Below are 21,911 nucleotides of genomic sequence, written 5' to 3' on the forward strand. Positions count from 1 at the left end.
TTGACTGCTCTAACTTGGTAAATGTGGGGAAGAGCTTCTCTCTCTGTTGTTGGTTTATGGCACTTCCAGAAATGTTATTTTTAAGGCAGGCCTCACCGTACCAGCTGCCCACACTTCAGGGTGTCAGAATCGTGGCCCAGAGCATGTGGACTGTGGAGGTCTGTTGGTGAGGGCTCCTACCCTGTGTCGGCTGCTGCATGATCCTTCCTGCACGTCTTCCACTCCTTCTCTCACCAGTTTGCCTTAACTCCAGATCTGAGTGTGAAACCAACCCAGAGAGGGTGGTAGCTTGGTTGCCGAAGTCTGATTTGTGCTTCAGACTAGCTTTATCTGCACCTGTCCCATGAATGGAGCAGACAGAAATGGAAGTGAGCAGAAAGCAAGGCTGGGAAGCCTCTCAAGGGGCTTGGAGACCTGCAGGCAGCTCCTGTCTTCTACAAGCAGCACCAGTGGTGGAAAGTCTGCGGTGTGCCTGACACTGAGTCAGTGCTTTAGAAGGGAGAGAGCACTCACCGCTTTACCCCGAGGAAGTGGAAAGCAGGGCACTTGAATGATTTGGTAAAGGTTGGGCAACCAGTACTAGCAGATTGGGATGCAAATCCAGGTGCAGTGGGCTCCCCAGTCCTTGCCCATGAGCCCCCAGGGTCTGTCACCTTTTAGGAACGTCTCCTGGGTTCCTTCCTGCTCTGATCCAGGTGACTTCAGTCAGATGTCATGCTTGAAAACCCACAGTAGCCTCCCTTTAACCGCCCCTCTCTTCTCTTTCCAGTCCCTCTGCACATCTTTACCCGACTGAGTTCTCTGATTCCTCTTTTGTCGTTATTACTTGTCTCCTCAGGAAAACACAAACCCTTTGGCCTTGCATTCCAAGCCCCATCCAGCCTCTGTCTTCCTCACGGACTTCATCCTCCTTTGCTCTCTTGGTTGGCCCTGTGAACCCACATGCCAGCTACATGTTCTGGCTCTGGACATGGCCTGGAGCAGTCCCACTTGCTGCTCCACAGGTGCGTGTCCTTTAACATCCAGGTACAAGCCCCCTGTGAAGTCTGGAATCCTATATCGCGGCATGGCGAAGGCCCTGCATCCTCACAACTTTACTCAACTGGTGTAACCCGCCAGGCTGCTCCTCTCAGTGGGATTTTCCAGGCAAGAATACTGGAGTGGGTAGCCATTCCCTTCTCCAGGGGCTCTTCCTGACTCAGGGATTGAACCCGGGTCTCTGGCATTGCAGGCAGATTCTTTATCATCTGAGCCACGAGAGAAGCCCTTATTTTTACTTTATGTTTTATTTTCTCCCTGCACTTTGACTGGAAGCCACTTAAAGCATGACTGCACATTTTAAGTGATAAGTTGCTCAGTCGTGTCAGACTCTTTGCCATCCCATGGACTGTAGCCCACCAGGTTCCTCCATCCATGGAATTTTCCAGGCAAGAGTACTGGAGTGGGTTGCCATTTCCTTTTCCAGGGGATCTTCCCGACCCAGGGATCGAACCCAGGTCTCCCGCATTGCGGGCAGATGCTTTACTGTCTGAGCCACCAGGGAAGCCCAAAGTGAAAGTGTTAAGTTGCTCAGTCATTTTGTCCAACTCTCTGAGACCCCATAGGCTGTAGCCACCAGGTTTCCCTGCAAGAATACTCGAGTGGGTTGCCACTCCTTCTTCCAGGGGATCTTCTCAACCCAGGGGTTGAACCCAGGTCTCCCACATTGCATTGCAAGCAGATTCTTTACCATCTGAGCCACTAGGGAAGGTGGTAGTCAGTAAATTGGTTAAATAAGTAAATAAACCATGCTCTGGTGCTCTGTCTCACTAGGATTTTGCTTTACATTAGTATATGTTCCACCACACTGAAGCTTACACAATTTGAAAAATGAAGAAACTAGGATCTTGCATAAATTTCTGATTGGGGACTTCAATATATTGAGCTGTATATGAACTTTATTGTTCTTATAGATTGATATACAAAAATATTGGTATATTGATTGCTAGTGGAGCATGGTGGAGGAGGGTGAGGCCACAAAAAAATATTGGTTATAATAAATGTTAGGTTCTTCTGCTTTTAGCTTATGATATGCTACATAACTAAGTAAATAATGCACATGGCTGAAATAGCTGGATAAGATTATTTAATATTGCTTTCAATATAATGATTGCCCTTGGGACTAAATTAAGCATTCTGTGATTCACTATATAAAATCAAAGAACCAAACTGTGGATGCAATTTCCCTTAGGCCACTCAATTTTTTTCAGTAGATTTACCTTTTTAATTATGTTTTGCTTAGGCTAATTTTAAAATCACTTTGCATTCCCTGAGAGCAGTGTTCTTCATGTGTCAAGGGGACACACATTTAACAGTCATAAAACTGTCTGTAAAAGCAAAACTCTCATTGCCCCCAGAGGGTCTTTTTTTTTTTTTTTTTTTTTTTTAAAGAATCAAAATGTGCAACTGCTCCTAAAAAAATAGTTTAACAAAGTACGTACAACAGCTTAAGGGGCTATATAAATCATTTTTTACATCCCTTACCCCACTTTGTGCTCTAAAACCAAAAGAAATGCCTTCAAGGAAATGTATTTACCCTGCTACAAATTGGAGTATTAGCTGAAGTTAATGGTGGAGAATGACAGTATAAACTAATGAGCATTAAGTAAATCTTATTAATTAAAAATGAGTATATGAGAGAATAGCATTGAAACATTTGTATTACCATGTGTAAAATAGATGACCAGTGCAAATTTGATGCATGAAGCAGGGTACCCAAAGCTGGTGCCCTGGGACAACCCAGACGGATGGGGTGAGGAGGGAGTTGCGTTCAGGATGGTGGGACACGTGTGTACCCATGGCTGATTCATGTCGATGTATGCAAAAACCATCACAATATTGTAAACTGATTATCCTCCAATTAAAATAAATAAAATAATTTTTTAAAATGAGTATTCTCATGAAGAAAGAACACAGGATGTCATAAGGCTTGGGTCCTGGAACTGACCTCTGACTTATTACATGAGTTTGAGAAAGTAATTAAGTCTCCCCTCCCACTCATCCTCCCCCGGCTCCACCAGGATGAAAACATAAATCTTTTTTAGGGTCTCGTTGAGTCATTGTGGAAACAGTATGTACTACATACTATTGCTAAACACCATTGGGAAGAATAAGCAGAAAAATTATGAACCAAGACTTTGAACCAGGTTTCCTGAAAAGAACATATTCAGAATTTATTTTTTACTTAGTGATCACAGAAACCTATTGTGATTAGTTTCATTATTGAGAATGTGATTTCAGCTCCCTTGAAAAAGATCCCAGATAAATTAATTGGGTTATGAAGTTTATTTTTAATTCTTATATTATTTGATTTCTTATTATTTTTTAAACACACTGTTTATTTGCCTGTGCTGGGTCTTAGTTGCAGCACATGGGATCTTCTGATCTTTGGTGAGGCACGTGAGATCTTGTGCTAACAGTGGAGCATGTGGGATCTAGCCCTCTGACCAGGGATGGAACCCGGGCCCGGAGAGCACGGTCTTAGCCACTGGACCTCCAAGGAAGTCCCTTCTTATATTATTTTTAAAAATGAGTGTTAAATAGTGTAATGAGGTTTAGTCCTCACTTTCCTATGGATGAATTTTGTGAGTGACTGAATGAGTCTTTGGCAAACTAAGATTCTACTTCACAGGAGTATTTTGAGAATAAGCTTAAGAATGTGTAAGTTCTTAAGAAAGGAGTTAGGGCTCTTTGGAGAAATGGCTGATTCCATGACTGGGCCAGGGGAAGCCAGTAACTTCTTAGGATGTCACAAAATGAGGAAGTTGTCATGAAAATATGGGCATGTTGAAATGACACAGGGGCTAACTGAAAGGAGCTTGTAACAGCTAAGTCTGGGATAGTCTGAACAACAAAATAAGTAATAGTAGTAACGGATTACAATCTCTAGAAAAAATAAATATCTGTGAGTCCATGCTTCTATGAGTAAATAATTGAATACATTTCAGTTGAATACATTTGAATAAATAAATGAGGGAGAAGGAGCAGCTCCTGCCAGGGTAGAATTCTCATTAGTAAACATAGAAGAAATGATGGAAATAGAAAATCACTGTTTGGCAGCCACCACAGTATGACTGTTGCAGACCACACCCACATATGTATGTATGTCTGCTGAAATTCATAGATGGAGGTATGATGAGAAGCAGGATATTTGAATAGTCTTGAAATATCTCTTCACAAGATACTTAACACTACAAAGAGACAAGAACTAACTTTACAGTGGGGAAACCTAGACAAATACCACATTTAAACAAGTGTTCCAAGTTAACACCATCTGTCATGAGACCTGTCCATAGCGTCCCTCCTGCTACAGTCCTACATGATGGAAAGGGCACAGCGTCACCTCAGTGATGGTGTTTTTCCCTCATTGTTTTCAATTATACTTTTTTATCTTGAAAAAATTATAGATTCACATGCAGTTGTAAGAAAAATACAGAGAGAGCGCCCATGTATCCTTTACCCAGTGGCAACAGTAGTTGTAACACAGTGGTGTAGCATCATAACTGAGATGCTGACAGTGGTGTAATCAAGGTACAAGCATTCCCATCACCACAAGGATCACTCCTGTTGCCCTTGTCTAGCTAACCTGCTTTTAAAAAATTGGGTTATTTTTCCTGGTTTTGAGTTGTAAGAATTCTTCATATTCTTCATCATACAGATTTTTATCCTCAGTCTGCTAATAGAGTAAATCATACTGATTATTATTTTAAATTATACTAAAAGGCACATAATGTTTGCCATCATAACCATTTTTTAGTATACAGTACAGCAGTATTAAGTACATTCATAGTGTTGTGCAACCATTGCCAACATCCATCTCCAGAATTCTTTTTATGCTGCAGAACTGGAACCAAAACTATCCCTCTGAAACAACAACTCCCCACACCTTCTTACCCCTAAGCCCCTGGAAAAGACCATTCCACTTCCTTTCTCTGTGAATTTGACTATTCTAGGTGACTCTGAATGCAGAGTTCCAAAGAATAGCAAGAGATAAGAAAGCCTTCCTCAGCGATCACTGCAAAGATATAGAGGAAAACAACAGAATGAGAAAGACTAGAGATCTCCACAAGAAAATTAGAGATACCAAGGGAACATTTCATGCAATTTGGGCTCGATAAAGGACAGAAATGGTATGGACCTAACAGAAGCAGAAGATATTAAGAAGAGGTGGCAAGAATACACAGAAGAACTGTACAAAAAAGATCTTCACGACCAAGATAATCACAGTGGTGTGATCACTCACCTAGAGCCAGACATCTGGAATGTGAAGTCAAGTGGGCCTTAGGAAGCATCACTACGAACAAAGCTAGTGGAGGTGATGGAATTCCAGTTGAGCTGTTTCAAATCCTGAAAGATGATGCTGTGAAAGTGCTGCACTCAATATGCCAGCAAATTTGGAAAACTCAGCAGTGGCCACAGGACTGAAAAAGGTCAGTTTTCATTCCAATCCCAAAGAAAGGCAATGCCAAAGAATGCTCAAACTACCGCACAATTGCACTCATCTCACACGCTAGTAAAGTAATGCTCAAAATTATCCAAGCCAGGCTTTAGCAATACGTGAACCGTGAACTTCCAGATGTTCAAGCTGGTTTTAAAAAAGGCAGAGGAACCAGAGATCAAATTGCCAACATCCGCTGGGTCATGGAAAAAGCAAGAGAGTTCCAGGAAAACATCTATTTCTGCTTTATTGACTATGCCAAAGCCTTTGACTGTGTGGATCACAATAAACTGTGGAAAATTCTGAAAGAGATGGGAATACCAGACCACCTGACCTGCCTCTTGAGAAATCTGTATGCAGGTCAGGAAGAAACAGAACTGGACATGGAACAACGGACTGGTTCCAAATAGGAAAAGGAGTACATCAAGGCTGTATATTGTCACCCTGCTTATTTAACTTAGGTGCAGAGTACATCATGAGAAACACTGGACTGGAAGAAACACAATCTGGAATCAAGATTGCCGGGAGAAATATCAATAACCTCAGATATGCAGATGACACCACCGTTATGGCAGAAAGTGAAGAGGAACTCAAAAGCCTCTTGATGAAAGTGAAAGTGGAGAGTGAAAAGTTGGCTTAAAGCTCAACATTCAGAAAATGAAGATCATGGCATCCAGTCCCATCACTTCATAGGAAATAGATGGGGAAATAGTGGAAACAGTGTCAACCTTTATTTTGGGGGGCTCCAAAATCACTGCACATGGTGACTGCAGCCATGAAATTAAAAGACACTTACTCCTTGGAAGGAAAGTTATGACCAACCTAGATAGCATATTCAAAAGCAGAGACATTACTTTGCCAATAAAGGTTCGTCTAATCAAGGCTATGGTTTTTCCTGTGGTCATGTATGGATGTGAGAGTTGGACTGTGAAGAAGGCTGAGTGCTGAAGAATTGATGCTTTTGAACTGTGGTGTTGGAGAAAATTCTTGAGAGTCCCTTGGACTGCAAGGAGATCCAACCAGTTCATTCTAAAGGAGATCAGTCCTGGGTGTTCTTTGGAAGGAGTGATGCTAAAGCTGAAACTCCAGTACTTTGGCCACCTCAGGCGAAGAGTTGACTCATTGGAAAAAGACTCTGATGCTGGGAGGGATTGGGGGCAGGAGGAAAAGGGGATGACAGAGGATGAGATGGCTGGATGGCATCACTGACTCGATGGACGTGAGTCTGAGTGAACTCCAGGAGTTGGTGATGGACAGGGAGGCCTGGCATTCTGCGATTCATGGGGTTACAAAGAGTCGGACATGACTGAGTGACTGAACTGAACTGAAGGTGACTCATATAACTGGAATCATAAAGTGTTTGTATTTTTGTCACTGGCCTGTTTCACGTAACATGGTGTCCTCAGGGTTCATCCACATTATGGTGTGGTTTTCCTTACTCTCTGAGGCTGAAGAGCATCACATTGTATATCTTGTTTATCCAGCCATCCATTGGTGTGGACCCTCAGGTGGCTTCCACCTTTTTTGGTTATTGCAAATAACACTGCCAGGAGTATGGTGCAGATGTCTCTTCCAGACTCTGTTTTCAGTTCTTCTGGGTGTGTTCCCAGAGGTGGAATGTTGGGTCACTGTGGTATCTAGATTCTTTTCTCTCTCTCTCTCCTTTTCTCTTCTCCAAGCTCTGTTGTCTTTGAGTATCTTTCCTTTTAGGGATTTAAGTTTTAATAGTTTGTATCCATTTTTTTCTTTAAATAACACAGTAAACCTTTCATTAAGATTGTTGTTCAGAGAATACAGTGGTTATTGAGTTTCCTGGCTAAGTGGCCAGAAACCCCTTCTCTGCCCGCGTTTTTGCATTGTACCCCTACATCACCGGATAACAGGCTGTCATTCCAGCTCTGAATAAGCACATTTAGTAGGTGTAACTTGTAGAAGAAAATGTTATCTGGAATGCAGCATACACCTTTCTCTCCAGGCTGCATTTCTCTTACTACACTTCAAGAAAGAAAAATGGTACTTCGGAGGAGAGAGGATTAGAGAGAGTAACAGGTAGAAGAACCGAGGAAAAATAAAAGCAAATTATGAAGAAACACAGAGGAGGGTTAATGGGTGGAGGCGGCAAGGAGGGTGAGTGAGAGTAGGAGAGGCTGGGCAGATGGGTCAGGCTGGGCAGATGGGTCAGGCTGGGCAGAGGCTGGGCAGATGGTCAGGCTGCAGGATGCCCTCCACCTTTGGATGAGGCAGAGCCCTGGTCCCTCAGGATCTTAAGATCCTCTTATGCCGTAACAAGTGGGTGACTAACTCAGAGGTTACTTGGGCCAGAATGTGTTCAGTCAGCATCTGCAACAAGCATTTCTTGAGCATCTGCCATCCGCAGCCTCCTGAACTCAGTAACCACCAGTCTACCAGCCAAGGAATGAAAAGACCAAACTGCCGTTTCAGGTGTTGAGTTCACCACTCTGTGGACAGTAGGCCCTTAAATTCTCCCAGTTCCTTCTCTGTCGCCCGCCCAACCTCATCTTTCTCTAGTCCTGGGGCTGGTGGATCAGAGGTGAGGCTTGAAGGTCTGCCTTTTTGCTCTCTCTGCTTAGAGCCAGAGGTCCTGCCATAACAAACTGTTAGATCTTGCCTGACTTGAACTTTGCCTGACCAGGAGTAATGCCCTCCTTTACAGATAACAGTATTGAAGATTCCTGATATATTTAAAACAGCTTCCCAAGCAAGCATGATGGTTCTTTTTGCTTGTATTTTTGGTAACCGTAGGATTTGTGTGAAATATATCCAGGCTTGGAAGCAGACCTGGGACCCCAAAGGTTTAACAGTTTTATCCCCAAATTAATTTTTTTTTGTTTTTGTTTCTTGGCTGCACTGTGCAGCATGCAGGATCTAGTTCCCTGACCAGGGACTAAACTCAGACCCTTGGCAGTGAGAGCGCTGGATATCCAGAGAAGTTCCCTTACTCCAGAAGGAAACCCAGTGTATTTTTAGAATAATGTAATTACAAAGAAGTTGTGGCATCTAAGCCTACTTTTGTATACAGGAGCCAAGAAACAGAGGTAAAAAATACAGGCAGGCTTGATTGATCTTAATACATGAGTGATGTCATACTGTCTCTGGCACAGTTTGCTGTTTACCTGTCTGATCTAAAGTTTCTCTTCAGGAATCTAAGGTAGTTTTCCTTATAAATGTGATCCCTATTCTAGAACTTTCAATTTGATGGAGAACTAAAACAGATGGGAGCAGAGCACAGTGAGTGATTTGCCTACAAAGAGATGCTCATGAGAAGGTCATAAACCAGCAGTTCTAAACAAGGGTTATTTTGCCTCCAGGAGCATGTGACAACAACTGGAGACATTTTTGGTGTCAGCCCAGGGAGGAGGTTCTATTGGCATCTAGTGGGTAGAGGCCAAGGATGCTGCCAAGCATCCTACAGTGCCAGGGGCAGCCCCTCCACAAAGGGTTATCTGGTCCAAAATAGCGACATCACGAAGGTTAAAAAACAGTCATGAGTATGCATGGAAGATATCACATGGACTGACTGATGAATCAGTTACACTAGCAATAAGCCCAGGGTGGTGCCCACATTTGTGGCTTTAGTCTCTAGGACTTTTAGTACTTTTTTCTTCCAGATTTATATTTTTAAATCATACTATATTTTGTTGTTGTTCAGTCGCTCAGTCATTGTGTGACTCTGCAACCCAGTGGACTGCAGCACGCCAGGCTTCCCTGTCCTTCAGTATCTCCTGGAGTTTGCTCAAACTCATGTCCATTGAGTCAGTGATGCCATCCAATCATCTCATCCTCTGTTGCCCTCTTCCTCTCCTGCCCTCAATCTTTCCCAGTGAATTCACTGGGGAAAAAAGTGAAAAAAAAAAAGACCTGCCCATGGTCTTTTCCAGTGAATTGGCTCTTCACATCAGGTGGCCAAAGTATTGGAGCTTCAGCTTCAGCATTAGTCCTTCCAATGAATATTCAGGGTTGATTTCTTTAGGATTCACTGATATGATCTCCTTGCTACGCAAGGGACTCCTGAGTCTTCTCCAACACCATAGTTAGAAAGCATCGATTCTTTGGTGATAAGCCTTCTTTCTGGTCCAGTCTTAACACCCTTACATGACTACTGGAAAAACCATAACTTGGACTATACAGACATTTGTTGGCAAAGTGATGTCTCAGCTTTTTAATACACTCTCTAGGTTTGTCATAGTTTTTCTTCCAGGAGCAAGCATCTTTACCTTCATGGCTACAGTCGCCGTCCACAGTGATTTTGGAGCCCAAGAAAAGAAAATCTGCTACTGTTTCCATTTTTCCCCATCTGTTTTCTGTGAAGTGATGGGACAGGATGCCATGATCTTAGTCTTTTGCATGTTGAGTTTTAAGTCGGATTTTTCACTCTCCTATTTCAACTTAATCAAGAGGCTCTTTAGTTCCTCTTTTCTTTCTGCCATTAGGGTGGTGTCATGTGCATATCGGAGATTGTTGATATTTCTCCTGGCAGTCTTTTGATTCCAGCTTGAGCTTCATCCTGCCTGGCATTTCACATGATGTACTTTGCATATAAGTTATATAAGCAGGGTGACAATATACAGCCTCGACAAACTCCTTTACCAATTTTGAACCAGTCCATTGTTCCATGTCCAGTTCTAACTGTTACTCTTGACCTACATACAGGTTTCTCAGGAGACAGGTGAAGTGGTCTAGGATTCCCATCTCTTTAAGAATTGTCCACAGTTTGTTGTGATCCACACAGACCAAGACTTTAGTGTAGTCATTGGAGCAGAAGTAGATGTTTTTTCTAGAATTCTCTTTCTTTTCCTACGATCCAATGGATGTTGGCAATTTGATCTCTGGTTCTTCTGCCTCTTCTAAATCTAGCTTGTATATCTGGAAGTGCTTGGTTCATGTACTGTTGAAGCCTAGCTTGAAAAATTTTGAGCCATTATCTTGCTAGCATGTGAAATGAGTGCAGTTGTGCAGTAATTTGAACATTCTTTGGCATTGCCCTTTCTTGAGATTGGAATTAAAATTGACCTTTTCCAGTCCTGTGGACACTGCTGAATTTCCCAGTTTGCTGGCATATTGAATGCAGCACTTTCACAGCATCATCTTTTAGGATTTGAAATAGCTCAACTGGAATTCTATCACCTCTACTAGCTTTGTTTGTTGTAATGCTTCCTAAGGCCCACTTGATTTCACACTCTGGCTCTAGGTGATTGACCATGCCATTGTGATTATCTGGGTCATTAAGATCTTTTTTGTACAGTTTTTCTGTGTGTTCTTACCACCTCTTAATCTCTTCTGCTTCTGTTAGTTCAATACCATTTCTGTCCTTTATTGTGCCCAAGTTTGCATGAAATGTTCCCTTGGTACCTCTGAGTTTCTTGAAGAGATCTCTAGTCTTTTCCATTCTGTTGTTTTCCTCTATTTCTTTGCATTGTTCACTTAGGAAGGCTTTCTTATCTCTTCCTTGCTATTCTTTGGAACTCTGCATTCTGATGGATATATCTTTCCTTTTCTCCTTTTGCCTTTAGCTTCTCTTCTTTTCTCAGTTATTTATAAGGCCTCCTTAGACAACCATTTTGCCTGTTTACATTTCTTTTTCTTTGGGATGGTTTTGATCACCACCTCCTCTACAGTGTTACAAACTTCCGTCCATAGTTCTTCAGGCACTGTATCAGATCTGATCCCTTGAATCTGTTTGTCACTTCCACTGTATAATCATAAGGGATTAGATTTAGGTCATACCTTAATCAGTTAGTTCATTCATTCAGTCCTTTCTGACTCTTTGCTACCTCATGGACTGCAGCACGCCAGGCTTCCCAGTCTATCACCAACTCCCAGAGCTTGCTCAAACTCATGTGCATCGAGTCGGTGATGCCATCCAACCATCTCATCCTCCGTCATCCCCTTCTCTCCTGCCTTCACTCTTTCCCACCATCTGGGTCTTTTCTAATAAGTCAGTTCTTTGCATCAGGTGGCCAAAGTATTGGAGCTTCAGCTTCAGCATCAGTCCTTCCAGTGAATATTCAGGACTAATTTCCTTTAGGATTGAGTGGTTTGATCTTGCAGTCTAAGGGACCCTCAAGAGTCTTCTCCAATACCACAGTTCAAAAGCATCAGTTCTTTGGCACTCAACTTTCTTTATGATCCAACTCTCACATCTATACTTCTTGAAAAACCATAGCTTTGACTAGACAGACCTTTGTCAGGAAAAGTAATGTCTGCTTTTTAATATGTTATCTAGGTTGGTCATAGCTTTTCTTCCAAGGAGCAAGTGTCTTTTAATTTTATGACTACAGTCACTATCTGCAGTGATTTTGGAGCCCAAGAAAATAAAAATCTGTCACTGTTTACATTGTTTCCCCATATTTACCATGATGTGATGGGACCAAATGCCGTGATCTTAGTTTTTTGAATGTTGAGTTTAAGCCAGCCTTTTCACTCTTTTTTACTTTCATCAAGAGACTCTTTAGTTCCTCTTCGCTTTCTGCCATTAGGGTGGTGTCATCTGCGTATCTGAGGTTATTGATATTTCTCCTGGCAGTCTTGATTCCAGCTTGTGCTTCATCCAGTGTGGCATTTCGCATGATGTAATCTGCGTGTAATTTAAAAATCCATCTGCCCTGTGATGGATAAGGATAAGAAGCTTGTGGAAGCTTGCTGATGGGAGGGACTGGCTATACCTGAATGGCCTAGTGGTTTTCCCTAATTTCTTCAACTTGTCTGAGTTTTGCAATAAGGAGTTCATGATCTGAGCCACAGTCAGCTCCAGGTTTTGTTTTTACTGACTGTATACAGCTTCTCCACCTTCAGCTGCAAAGAATATCCATCTGATTTCAGTATGACCATCTGGTGATGTCTATATGTAGAGTCTATCTCTTGTGTTGTGGGAAGAGGGTGTTTGCTAAGACCAGTGCAGTCTCTTGGCAAAACTCAGTCTTTGCCCTGCTTCACTTTGTACTGCAAGGCCAAACTTGCGTTGACTCCAGGTATCTCTTCACTTCCTAGATCTGCGTTCCAGTTCCTATGATGAATTTGACATCTTTTTTGGTGATAGTTCTAGAAAGTCTTGTAGGACTTCATAGAAATGTTCAACTTAAGCTTGTTCAGCATTAGTGTTCAGGGCATAGACTAGGATTACTGTAATATTGAATGGTTTGCCTTGGAGACTTAGATCATTCTGTCATTTTTGAGATGGCACCAAAATACTGCATTTCAGACTCTCTTTTAATTATGAGGGCTGCTCCATTTCTTCTAAGTGATTCTTGCCCAGTAGTAGATAAAATTGTTTAGTCTCTAAGTTGTGTCTGATTCTTTTTCGACCCCCTAGACTGTAACCCACCAGGCTCCTCTGTTCATGGGATTTTCCAGGCAAGCATATTGGAGTGGGTTACCATTTCCTTCTCCAGGGGAGTAGATACAATGGTCATCTGAATTAAATTCTCCCATTGCTGCCCATTTTAGTTCACTGATTGCTTGAGTGTCAGTGTTCACTGTTGCCATCTCCTCTTTGACTTCTTCCAATTTACTTGATTTATGGACCTAACATTCCAGATTTCAGTGCAGTATTGTTCTTCGCAGCCTCAGACTTTATTTTCACCGCCGAACACATCCAAGACCGGTCATTGTTTCTTCTTTGGCTCAGCCTCTTCATTCCTTCTGGAGCTGTTTCTCCACTCTTCTCCAGTAGCATACTGGACACCAGCTGGTCTGGGGGGTTCATCTTTCAGTGTCATGTCATTTTGTCTTTTCAGACTATTTAGGGGGTTCTCAAGGCAAGAATGCTGAAGTGGTTTGCCGTTCTCCACTGGGCCACGTTTTGTCAGAACTCTCCACCGTGACCCGTCTGTTTTGGGTGGCCCTACACCGCATGGCTCATAGTTTCATTAAGTTAAACAAAGCTGTCATCCATGTGATCGTTTTGGTTAGGCTTACAGGTAATTGTCATCTCTATTTTCTTAACACTTTATACAGAGATGGCTTTGTTAACTGTTGAGTGAAGAAAATGAGGAAAGAGACAGTAGGAACAGATCCAGTTAGGTTTCACTTCCACATAAATTCTGTGAGAGACACTTGAGGGTTCAGAGCAGAGGGAAGCTTTGGGGCTAAGCTTCTTGATTTTCTGCAGGCCACTCTCTGCATCTGCCTGTGCCTTTACTTCTGCTTGGCTGAGGTTGTGCCTGTGAAGCTGGCATTAGGGAGAATATCTCCTGTTTAGGTCACTGATGAGCTTTGGGTTTTAAAAGAGATCATTTCATACACTGCACCTTACCCCAGCCACTGAGGGTGACCAGGACAATCCTATAGGCAATATGTGTGTGTATGTGTTCTGATTTACATTTAGAAACCTGAAGAATGAAAGTCTTCCCTAATCCTGCTAATAAATTTTAAATTTCTACTGTTGCTTACTTGCTAAGTTCTGTTTAACTTTTTATGACCCCTTGGACTGAAGCCCACCAGGCTCTCTGTCCTTGAGATTTCCCATGCAAGAATAATGGAGTGGGTTGCCGTTTCCTTCTCCAGGGCATCTGTCTTCCCAATCCAGGGATCGAACTGGAGTCTCCTGCATTGGCAGGTGGATTCTTCCCTGGTGAGCCACTAGGGAAGCCCATTTAAGTTTCTATATTAGCATCTAATCACTAAAGATAAAATGGACTTATTATTTTATGGTGTATTATACTATTTTACACCATAAAATAAGACTGATGCTGAAGCTGAAACTCCAGTACTTTGGCCACCTGATGCAAAGAGCTGACTTACTAGAAAAGACCCTGATGCTGGGAAGGATTGAAGGCAGGAAAAGGGGATGACAGAGGATGAGATGGTTGGATGGCACCACCGACTCAATGGACATGAGTTTGAGCAAACTCCAGGAGGTGATTAAGGACAGGGAAGCCTGGCATGCTGCAGTTCATGGGGTTACAAAGAGTTGAACATGACTGAATAATAGCAACAATACAATTTTACAGTGTGTTTTTACCACATTATATTGTAAATGTTCTTTATTCTGGTATGATGGGAAAATCATTTCAAGATGCCTGAAAATAAGGATGATAGCATCCACCCACCTACTCCAGAGGCATTAAAAAGACTCAAATATAAAATTAAGATTTCTAAAGTGTGTTGAGTTTTTAGATGAAAACACCATGATGTTTATGTACCATGCTGAATTTTTGATTGATTGTAACCATGTTGATTCTATTTTTAGTTTCTTTGGAGATGGTTTTGAAATATTTTTAAAAACATTCCGAGTCCTCCGAGAGAAACCGTTATGGCTCCCTTAGCCTACAGGTGTAGTGCTCTTAGATTTCAGTTGCTTTTCTGTGTCCCCCCACAGGCAAGTACGTGTATCAGCCGATGACCCCTGTGGAACAGCTGCCCAGCACTGAGATTCCTGCGAAGCCTCGGGAGCCTGCGAACACCATTCAGATTTCGGTCTCCCTCACTGAACACTTCCTGAAATTCGCGTCTGTTTTCCAGCCCCCTCTGCCCCCTGACTCGCCAAGGTACTGTATGATCTCAGACCTCTTTATTGACAACTATCAGGTTAAATGTATTAATGGGAAGATGTGTTATGTGCAGAAGCAGCCGGCGCCACATTCCCACAAAATGAGCCCTGAGGAGGTCTCTGCACACGATGCCTTTATTTCAAAAGAGAGCAATACACCAAAAATAGATCACTGCTCTTCTCCCTCAAGTTCCGAGGACTCTGGGATCAACGCGATTGGGGCTCACTATGTGGAATCGTGTGACGAGGACACAGAAGAAGGAGCAGAACTGAGTTCAGAGGAAGATTACAGTCCAGAGAGCAGCTGGGAGCCAGATGAGTGCACCCTTCTTTCCCCCTCGCAGTCTGACCTGGAAGTGATTGAAACAATAGAAACCACCGTGTGAGGCCCGGCAGGAAGCCACTGCTCTGCTCCATGCTGAGCTTTTGTACTTCTGTCCGATGGACCCTTTGTCCAGTGCAGTCAGTGTTTTCTACCCCTCTGTAACAACCGTAGCAGTTCAGTGGTCTGCTGATTAGCTTCACTTTTAAATTTGTCTTATAACTAAGACATTCTTTTGTTATAAATGGTTTTCTTTTGTATCTTCACTTCCTTTCTATGTAGCATCTGGTGTCATGAATTGTGACCCAGCCTTAATTTCACTGGGAACTTTGAAAGCGATGAAGCGATGATCACAGAGCGTCATGGATCAGGTTGAGGAGATCCCAGAGTGAAGGAGACACTGTTCTGTAAATAGCCAGTTCTTCGCGGAACAGCTCTCTGGCAGTCCTTCTGGCGGCTGATGAGCACCGCTGCCCTGCTAGTCCTGGTGGGAAACTGGTTCACGTGACCAGTCCAGGGTGTGCTCTGGTGCATGCCATTCTGGCCTTTCCTCATCTCTCTGCTATCTGCACTGGCTCTGGGCCAGTGTTGCCACAGCTTCCTGGAGGCCAGCTCAGCCCCCAGTTAAAGCAGTGTCTGCACAACCAGCCCTTCATGACCTGGGGCTGGGCTAGACCTCGCTCCAGAAGAGATGACATCATCTGTCTCATGCTCAGTCCAGCTTAGGTTGAATGCCTATCCCCCCTCCAGGGTGCTATGTGGATACGGAAATGAATAAGGCCTGACTCCCAGCAGGAAGGGACCGTAGTCTACTAGGGGAGGTAATCCATGCAGGTGAGGGGACCTAGAGTGCCCTGGGAAGCCGGGGGAGGCAGAGATGCACTTGGCTTGGGCTGGCTGGAGAAGGAGTAGCATTTGAGCTGGCCTCAGGGGTGGCTTCCCCAACATTTCCCTGCTTTTTCAGTTCAGTTCAGTTCAGTCGCTCAGTCGTGTCCGACTCTTTGCGACCCCATGAATCGCAGCACGCCAGGCCTCCCTGTCCATCACCAACTCCCTGCTTTTTAAAATTGTTCAAATCTGCGGGAGACTTTTAGGAAGTTATATAGGTATTATATTTAGGAGGCAGCCACATCTCATGTCTTAAGGGAAAAAAATCAATAATAGTTTTAGTTAGCATGGAAATGCTAAAGACAGCAGTCCTTTAGGGATTAGGAATGAATCTAATAGGTTTGATTAACTCTGCTTCATTTGGTTGTATGAAGCATTAGAATGGCTTAGGTGAGAAATGGATTAGAATTCAGTATGATGCATGGATTTTTTATGCCAATGCAAAAACAGTTGAAATAGTTCACTGCTAAGTCAGGAGAAAATATTTTGTGTAATATTCATTCCCTTTACTACAGTAATATTCATGGGCTATTGTAAATGTTCTCTTTTCCTACACACATAAAATAGTGACTGATTCTTTCTTATTTAGCTCTCTTCAGAATTTTGCTCCTAATCTCCATTTATAACAGGTGTTCTTGTGTAACTTCTCCAAATGTACTGTCTGTGAGGCACAGTTAAGAATCCAGGAAATTTGAAATAGGCCGCATGAAACTAAACTATCCAAGCTGGGGACAGACAGTCACTTCCTGTACCCTGACTCTCCATGAGTGTGCTCTCGTGGCGTCATCTTGTGCCCTGTCAGCATCACGACGCGACTCTTCTGTGTCTCGTTAGTTCGTATTTTAAGAAACAAGAAGGGGCCTGTGTGTCCTTTCCTGAAGCCTCCACTTGGCATCCTGCACAGATCTCTCCAGGCGGAACCTGCTTTCCTAGTTATATGTGCAGTCCATGTGACTGGCTAGAACATTTCGTTAGGTTCAGGTGCCCTAAACATCCTGAAGGGTTTAGAAAGCAGAGTGTGCGTATTCCTTTGGAAGCAGTGTTACTTAACACTTTGTGTGCTAACAGGTGAGAATGCAGCCAGCATCAAGTTCCCACTTACTGAAACATAAAGAGTCAACACATCAACCCGAGAAGATGGTGTCCAGAGCTCCAGGGCCAGCGGGGCCCAGGAGAGGGCGACAGAGGTGGGTGTGGGGAGAAAGGCTTAGGGACAAAGGGCTGATGAGCCCTGCTCTGGGCTCTTAGCACCACTGGGACTGACTGGCCGCCTGCAATCAGGGTCCTGTCTGCAACTAGCCGTGGGTGAGCTCATTTCATCCCTGGACAGGAATATGAGGCTCTGTTTGCACTGTTCCTATTAGTTCTCTCCTCCATCTGTTCATGTGGTGATAGTTGGGGTCAACCACCAGGTCTCTAAAGCCATGGAAATCCATGGGCTCAGGGCCACGCTTCAGGCTGGCTGTGCCAGGGTTGGGCCGTTCATATTTATATCTATGACTTTTGCCTAGGTTCCTGTTTTTTAAAACTCCTGAACTGCCATTCAGATTAGCCAGGATTTTAATGGAATTTTTAGATTTAACACTAGTTGATAATCACTTTAAATACTTGCACAAACTCTTTATAATTAAAATCTCACTAAGATTCACTTACTACTATCAATTTTATAGAATTGGAGACATCCCATTGGATTCTAAATATAAAATGCTCCTGGATCTCAAAATAGCCTTTTCTAAATAAGCACAAGCAAGAATTTTTTTTTGTGCTATCACTGTTAATATTAATAATTGTCTGAAATCATATATGATTGAACCAGAATTCTTTATGCTTGGATTCCAAAACAACTGATAAGGGTGTAAAAATACGTAGTTTCAACTTCAATTCTAGGCCTATTCTGTTCTGTATTATATGAAAGAATTTCTCTGTAATCCTGATACTACATTATTCATTTGTATAAGCATATTTATAGGCACTTTAGAAAATGTTTAGACTGCAGTGTGTATTATAGACATTGAACACAGTTATGTTAAATAGGCTTTTGATTAATACTTGTACATTGAGAGATATGAAAGCTTTATCATTTGGACCTTTGCTCACCTGGGCAAAGAGGTGGGCTGTGTGAATGGAAAAACTGCTTTCTCAGGCTTTTGTCAAAAACTGACACCATTCCCACTTTTTGAAAGTTGGTGTAAAAGCTGTTAGGTAGAAGATACGAAATAAGTACTGTGTGGAGTTTAGCTTTCTGATCTAACCAAGATTTCTTTTAGCATTTTCGAGTTTCACATGTGTTCATGACTTTTCTGAGAAATAACAAAGCAATTAAAATGCTTTTAGTGGTTATAACTATTTGGTACATTAACAATGGAAGCTTTACAATAAAAAATCTAGGTATATTCAAGATTTGAAATGCAAATCTGAGAAAAACCTCTGTAGAAAAACTGCCGCATTCCTGGAAGGGGACGACCTGTAGTTCAAGGTAATACAGTAAAAATAAAATCAGCAGAACCAGAACAAAACCATGAAGTTGTTTTCCTGAAGTACCTTTTTGGATTTGATCTAGGATTTGATTTTATCTTGAGAGTGGTGGTTTTATTTCTTAATCTCTGTTTCCTGGCCTGTTTGAGCCATCATAGTTCCTTTGATCATAACCTCCTTTTATGCAAATATCTCTACTTAGGCAGTAGGATGCAACCAGGTAATTTAGAAAGCTGTCAAAATACCCAGATACTTTTGGTGGTATAAATACTTTTAGGCAAGGGGGAAAAAAAGCACAATTAGAAAAAAATATTTATACTGTCAACACTTATTATTCCATCTTATTTGCAAAATTTTGTTGACACGTTTTGGATTTTTACATGAGGAAACCAAAGCTTTCTTGGTTTCTTCCCCTACCCCCCACTCCAGAGGAGGTGTCAGTGCAGTGAGAAGGCCAGTTGTTTCCGGCTTTCGTCTCTTCCCCTTGAGGAGGGGAGAGCGAGCAGTGGGCGTTCTGTGCTCTCGGTCAGTGCCGTCAGTCCCAGGGATGTCCGTGTTTCTCACATTCAAACAGGAGTACAAGGGCACTCAGAACTAACTTTGGAATAATTAACCTTTAGAAAATTTGTGTCACTGCTCCCTTTCATTATCACGGGTAATTGAGAATTGGCTGTGCTGGGAAAGGGCCCCGTCTCTGGCGTGCTTTGAGTTCTTTCTGTTCAGATTGAAGTGCCCTCTTCATAGGCTGGACAAGTCTAAAAGCAAATCATCACTAGCGGTTTTAATGCTGAGCTTCCATATCACGGTGTTCATATGTACTTCTAAGGCTGTTCGTACCTTGTAATGTTCACTTACTGTGTGATTTTTAAAACCTGTCTATTTTCAAGTTTTAAGCACAATGTTGATTGTTCTCTAATTTACCTTGTTTTCCTACAAACAGCTCAACTTTCCTCTCTGTATAATACTTTAGGAGAATACTACCTTGTAAAATAAACGTGATTTTTTCCTTTTTTACCAGCACAAATATGCTATTTTGAATTTTGGAATATCCTTCCTCCCCACCCCACCCCCACCTTTGGAGAAGTTCTGTCTGATTAAATAGTAACACAATGTGAGCTAAATGAAAAACAACCTCATTTGGAAAGTGTGAAAGCATTTATATCAGTGCTTACTTTGTACTAGGAAATAAGTCATTTACATCATTATTCCATTTAAATTTTACAGAAACTTATTGCAGATAATTATTATTATGTACATTATACACTCAGTGCTCAGCACTAGTGATAACTCCCAGAACCCTTTAAATAACTGTTTTGTTGGCTGCATTAGGTTTATAATAAAAATTACGTTCCCTCCCAAATAGGATTTATTTCACACAGAGCGGCACTCTGTGTATTCAGCTCACATGTTCCACGTAAGACGGCTCTGACTGCAGGCTGGCAGCCAGGGTGGCCGCTGCCCTGCTGAGCCTTGGGGCCCGGTCACTTGGTCACCAAGGCTCAGCGTGGCAGGTCCAAGAGCTTGATTTTTTTATTCATACCAAGAGCAGAGCAGCTTTGGGGTTGGCTTTTACTGAATAACCAGCCTCATGGGGAGTGCTAAATAAATTTGTTCATCAGTAATAAAAGTAATACCACTGTTCATAGTAATAATGATGCAGCTGCCTTCCTGCTTCCTGAGTTATCCCCACAGCAGCCCTCCAGGAGAGGGTGCAGCATCTTGCTGTCACACCAGGAAAAGGCCTCAGGAAGTAAACATTTGCCCAAAGTGGTGCAGCCTGCAAGTAAGTGGGACTTGGATGTGAACCCAGTCACCTTGGCCGTGGAGCCCGTGTGCTGGGCCTTTTGCTTCCTCCTGTAGGCCTTCCCGCTCTGAGGACCTTGGGGGCTGAGCCAGGAGGCAGACAGTGGGCGAGCAGCAGGGCACAGGGTCCCCTTTCTGTCCCTGACCCAGCGGACACCTTCCCCTTCCTCATCCAGATGCTGCCAGGCTTCTCCCTCCCTCCCACTGTTCTGTGCTCCACGTGGAGCCCCACCCCCACCCCCCAGGGCGCGGGTACTGCACACACAAGCGCCTGCGCGCACACACACGCCATCTTTCTGTAGACATCTCAGTGCTTGGATTTGGCCATTGCTGCTTCTGTGTTTAATCACGAATCTAGGCTAGCTCTTCCTGCCTTCACAAAAGATAACTTATCTTTTAGAATGACTTCTGTAGACAGCTAATCTCATCAACTGTGTGTGCATTCTACTGATTTAACTACGTAATTGTATTGCCAAGTTTTAGAAAGCGTCTCATTGTAGCATCTTACAGATGCTGACTACACACACTTTTATTCTGCAATAAACTTTAATTTAGCATCTCGTCCTCATTACATTTCAATCACTGGGAACTGGTAATGCCTTTAACCCTTGGAGTGCCACTCTGATTCTGTGCTGAATGAAGGGGTAAGATGGGACCTTAGGACTCAGGCCTGCTGGGATGAGGGTCAAGGAGAAACAATTAAAAGTCAGAATTCTTCAGAAACCAGGCAGATAAGAGTACATGCCTGCATATTCATGGTGTTTTTCTGTTTGCTTTTTGGAATTTTCCTAGTTTTCAAAGAATGAATTGATAATTACTTACACACTCAGAAACAAACCCTGTGAGCTGGAAGATACTGAGTCCCAGGACAGTCAGTGCAGGTGGAACCTGATGTTGCTGGGGGTTTGTGGGAGGGAGTGGGGATCCCGCGAGTCTGGGCAGCTTCCCACCTGCTCCCCTGCCTGGGGGAGGGGCTGCTGAAGGCTGGGCTGCGGACTGTGTGTCCTGGAACCACTGGCCTCCCCAGGGACTGACGCCAGTCCAGGCCTCCACCCATGACTGGAAGGGTTTTGAACCAGTGGGTTGGAGAGGGGATTTGTTTCTCATTGTCGTCCTCAGTTCCCAGCCCGAAACTGTGCGTGTGGTCTTGGAGACGGCAGATCAGGTCTCTGGTGGGACATTTCAGTCCTCTCTCGACGACGAGCCATCACCCAGTGTGCGTGCTTCCCAGAGGATTCATGCCCGGAAGGTCTGGACCGTCACTGCAGGATGATGGCAGAAAGTGCAACGGCGTGGATCCTCGAAGCCACACAGCCTCTGAAGGGGAATTTAGCAGGGCATTTCCACAGACACCATCTTACCTGCCAAACCCAGCAACTGTGTGTGCCAGGTGGGACAGGATAACTTCATGAGTTCATGGCTGAAGCATCCAGGAGCCA

General features: G+C 43.2%; 1 protein-coding gene across 1 annotated transcript in view; it reads left to right on the forward strand.

The window, feature by feature from the left end:
• Positions 1-19,693, forward strand: part of C1H3orf70 (chromosome 1 C3orf70 homolog) — a 124,970-nt gene extending 105,277 nt beyond the window's left edge. The window contains exon 2 of the mRNA XM_019958565.2: positions 14,814-19,693. Coding sequence (XP_019814124.2) covers positions 14,814-15,370 — 557 coding nt within the window. The 3' untranslated portion in view covers positions 15,371-19,693. The remainder of the gene's footprint in view (positions 1-14,813) is intronic.
• The last annotated feature ends 2,218 nt before the right edge of the window (positions 19,694-21,911 follow it).

The sequence above is a fragment of the Bos indicus genome, chromosome 1 (assembly GCF_029378745.1).
Source record: "Bos indicus isolate NIAB-ARS_2022 breed Sahiwal x Tharparkar chromosome 1, NIAB-ARS_B.indTharparkar_mat_pri_1.0, whole genome shotgun sequence".
Lineage (NCBI taxonomy): Eukaryota > Metazoa > Chordata > Mammalia > Artiodactyla > Bovidae > Bos > Bos indicus.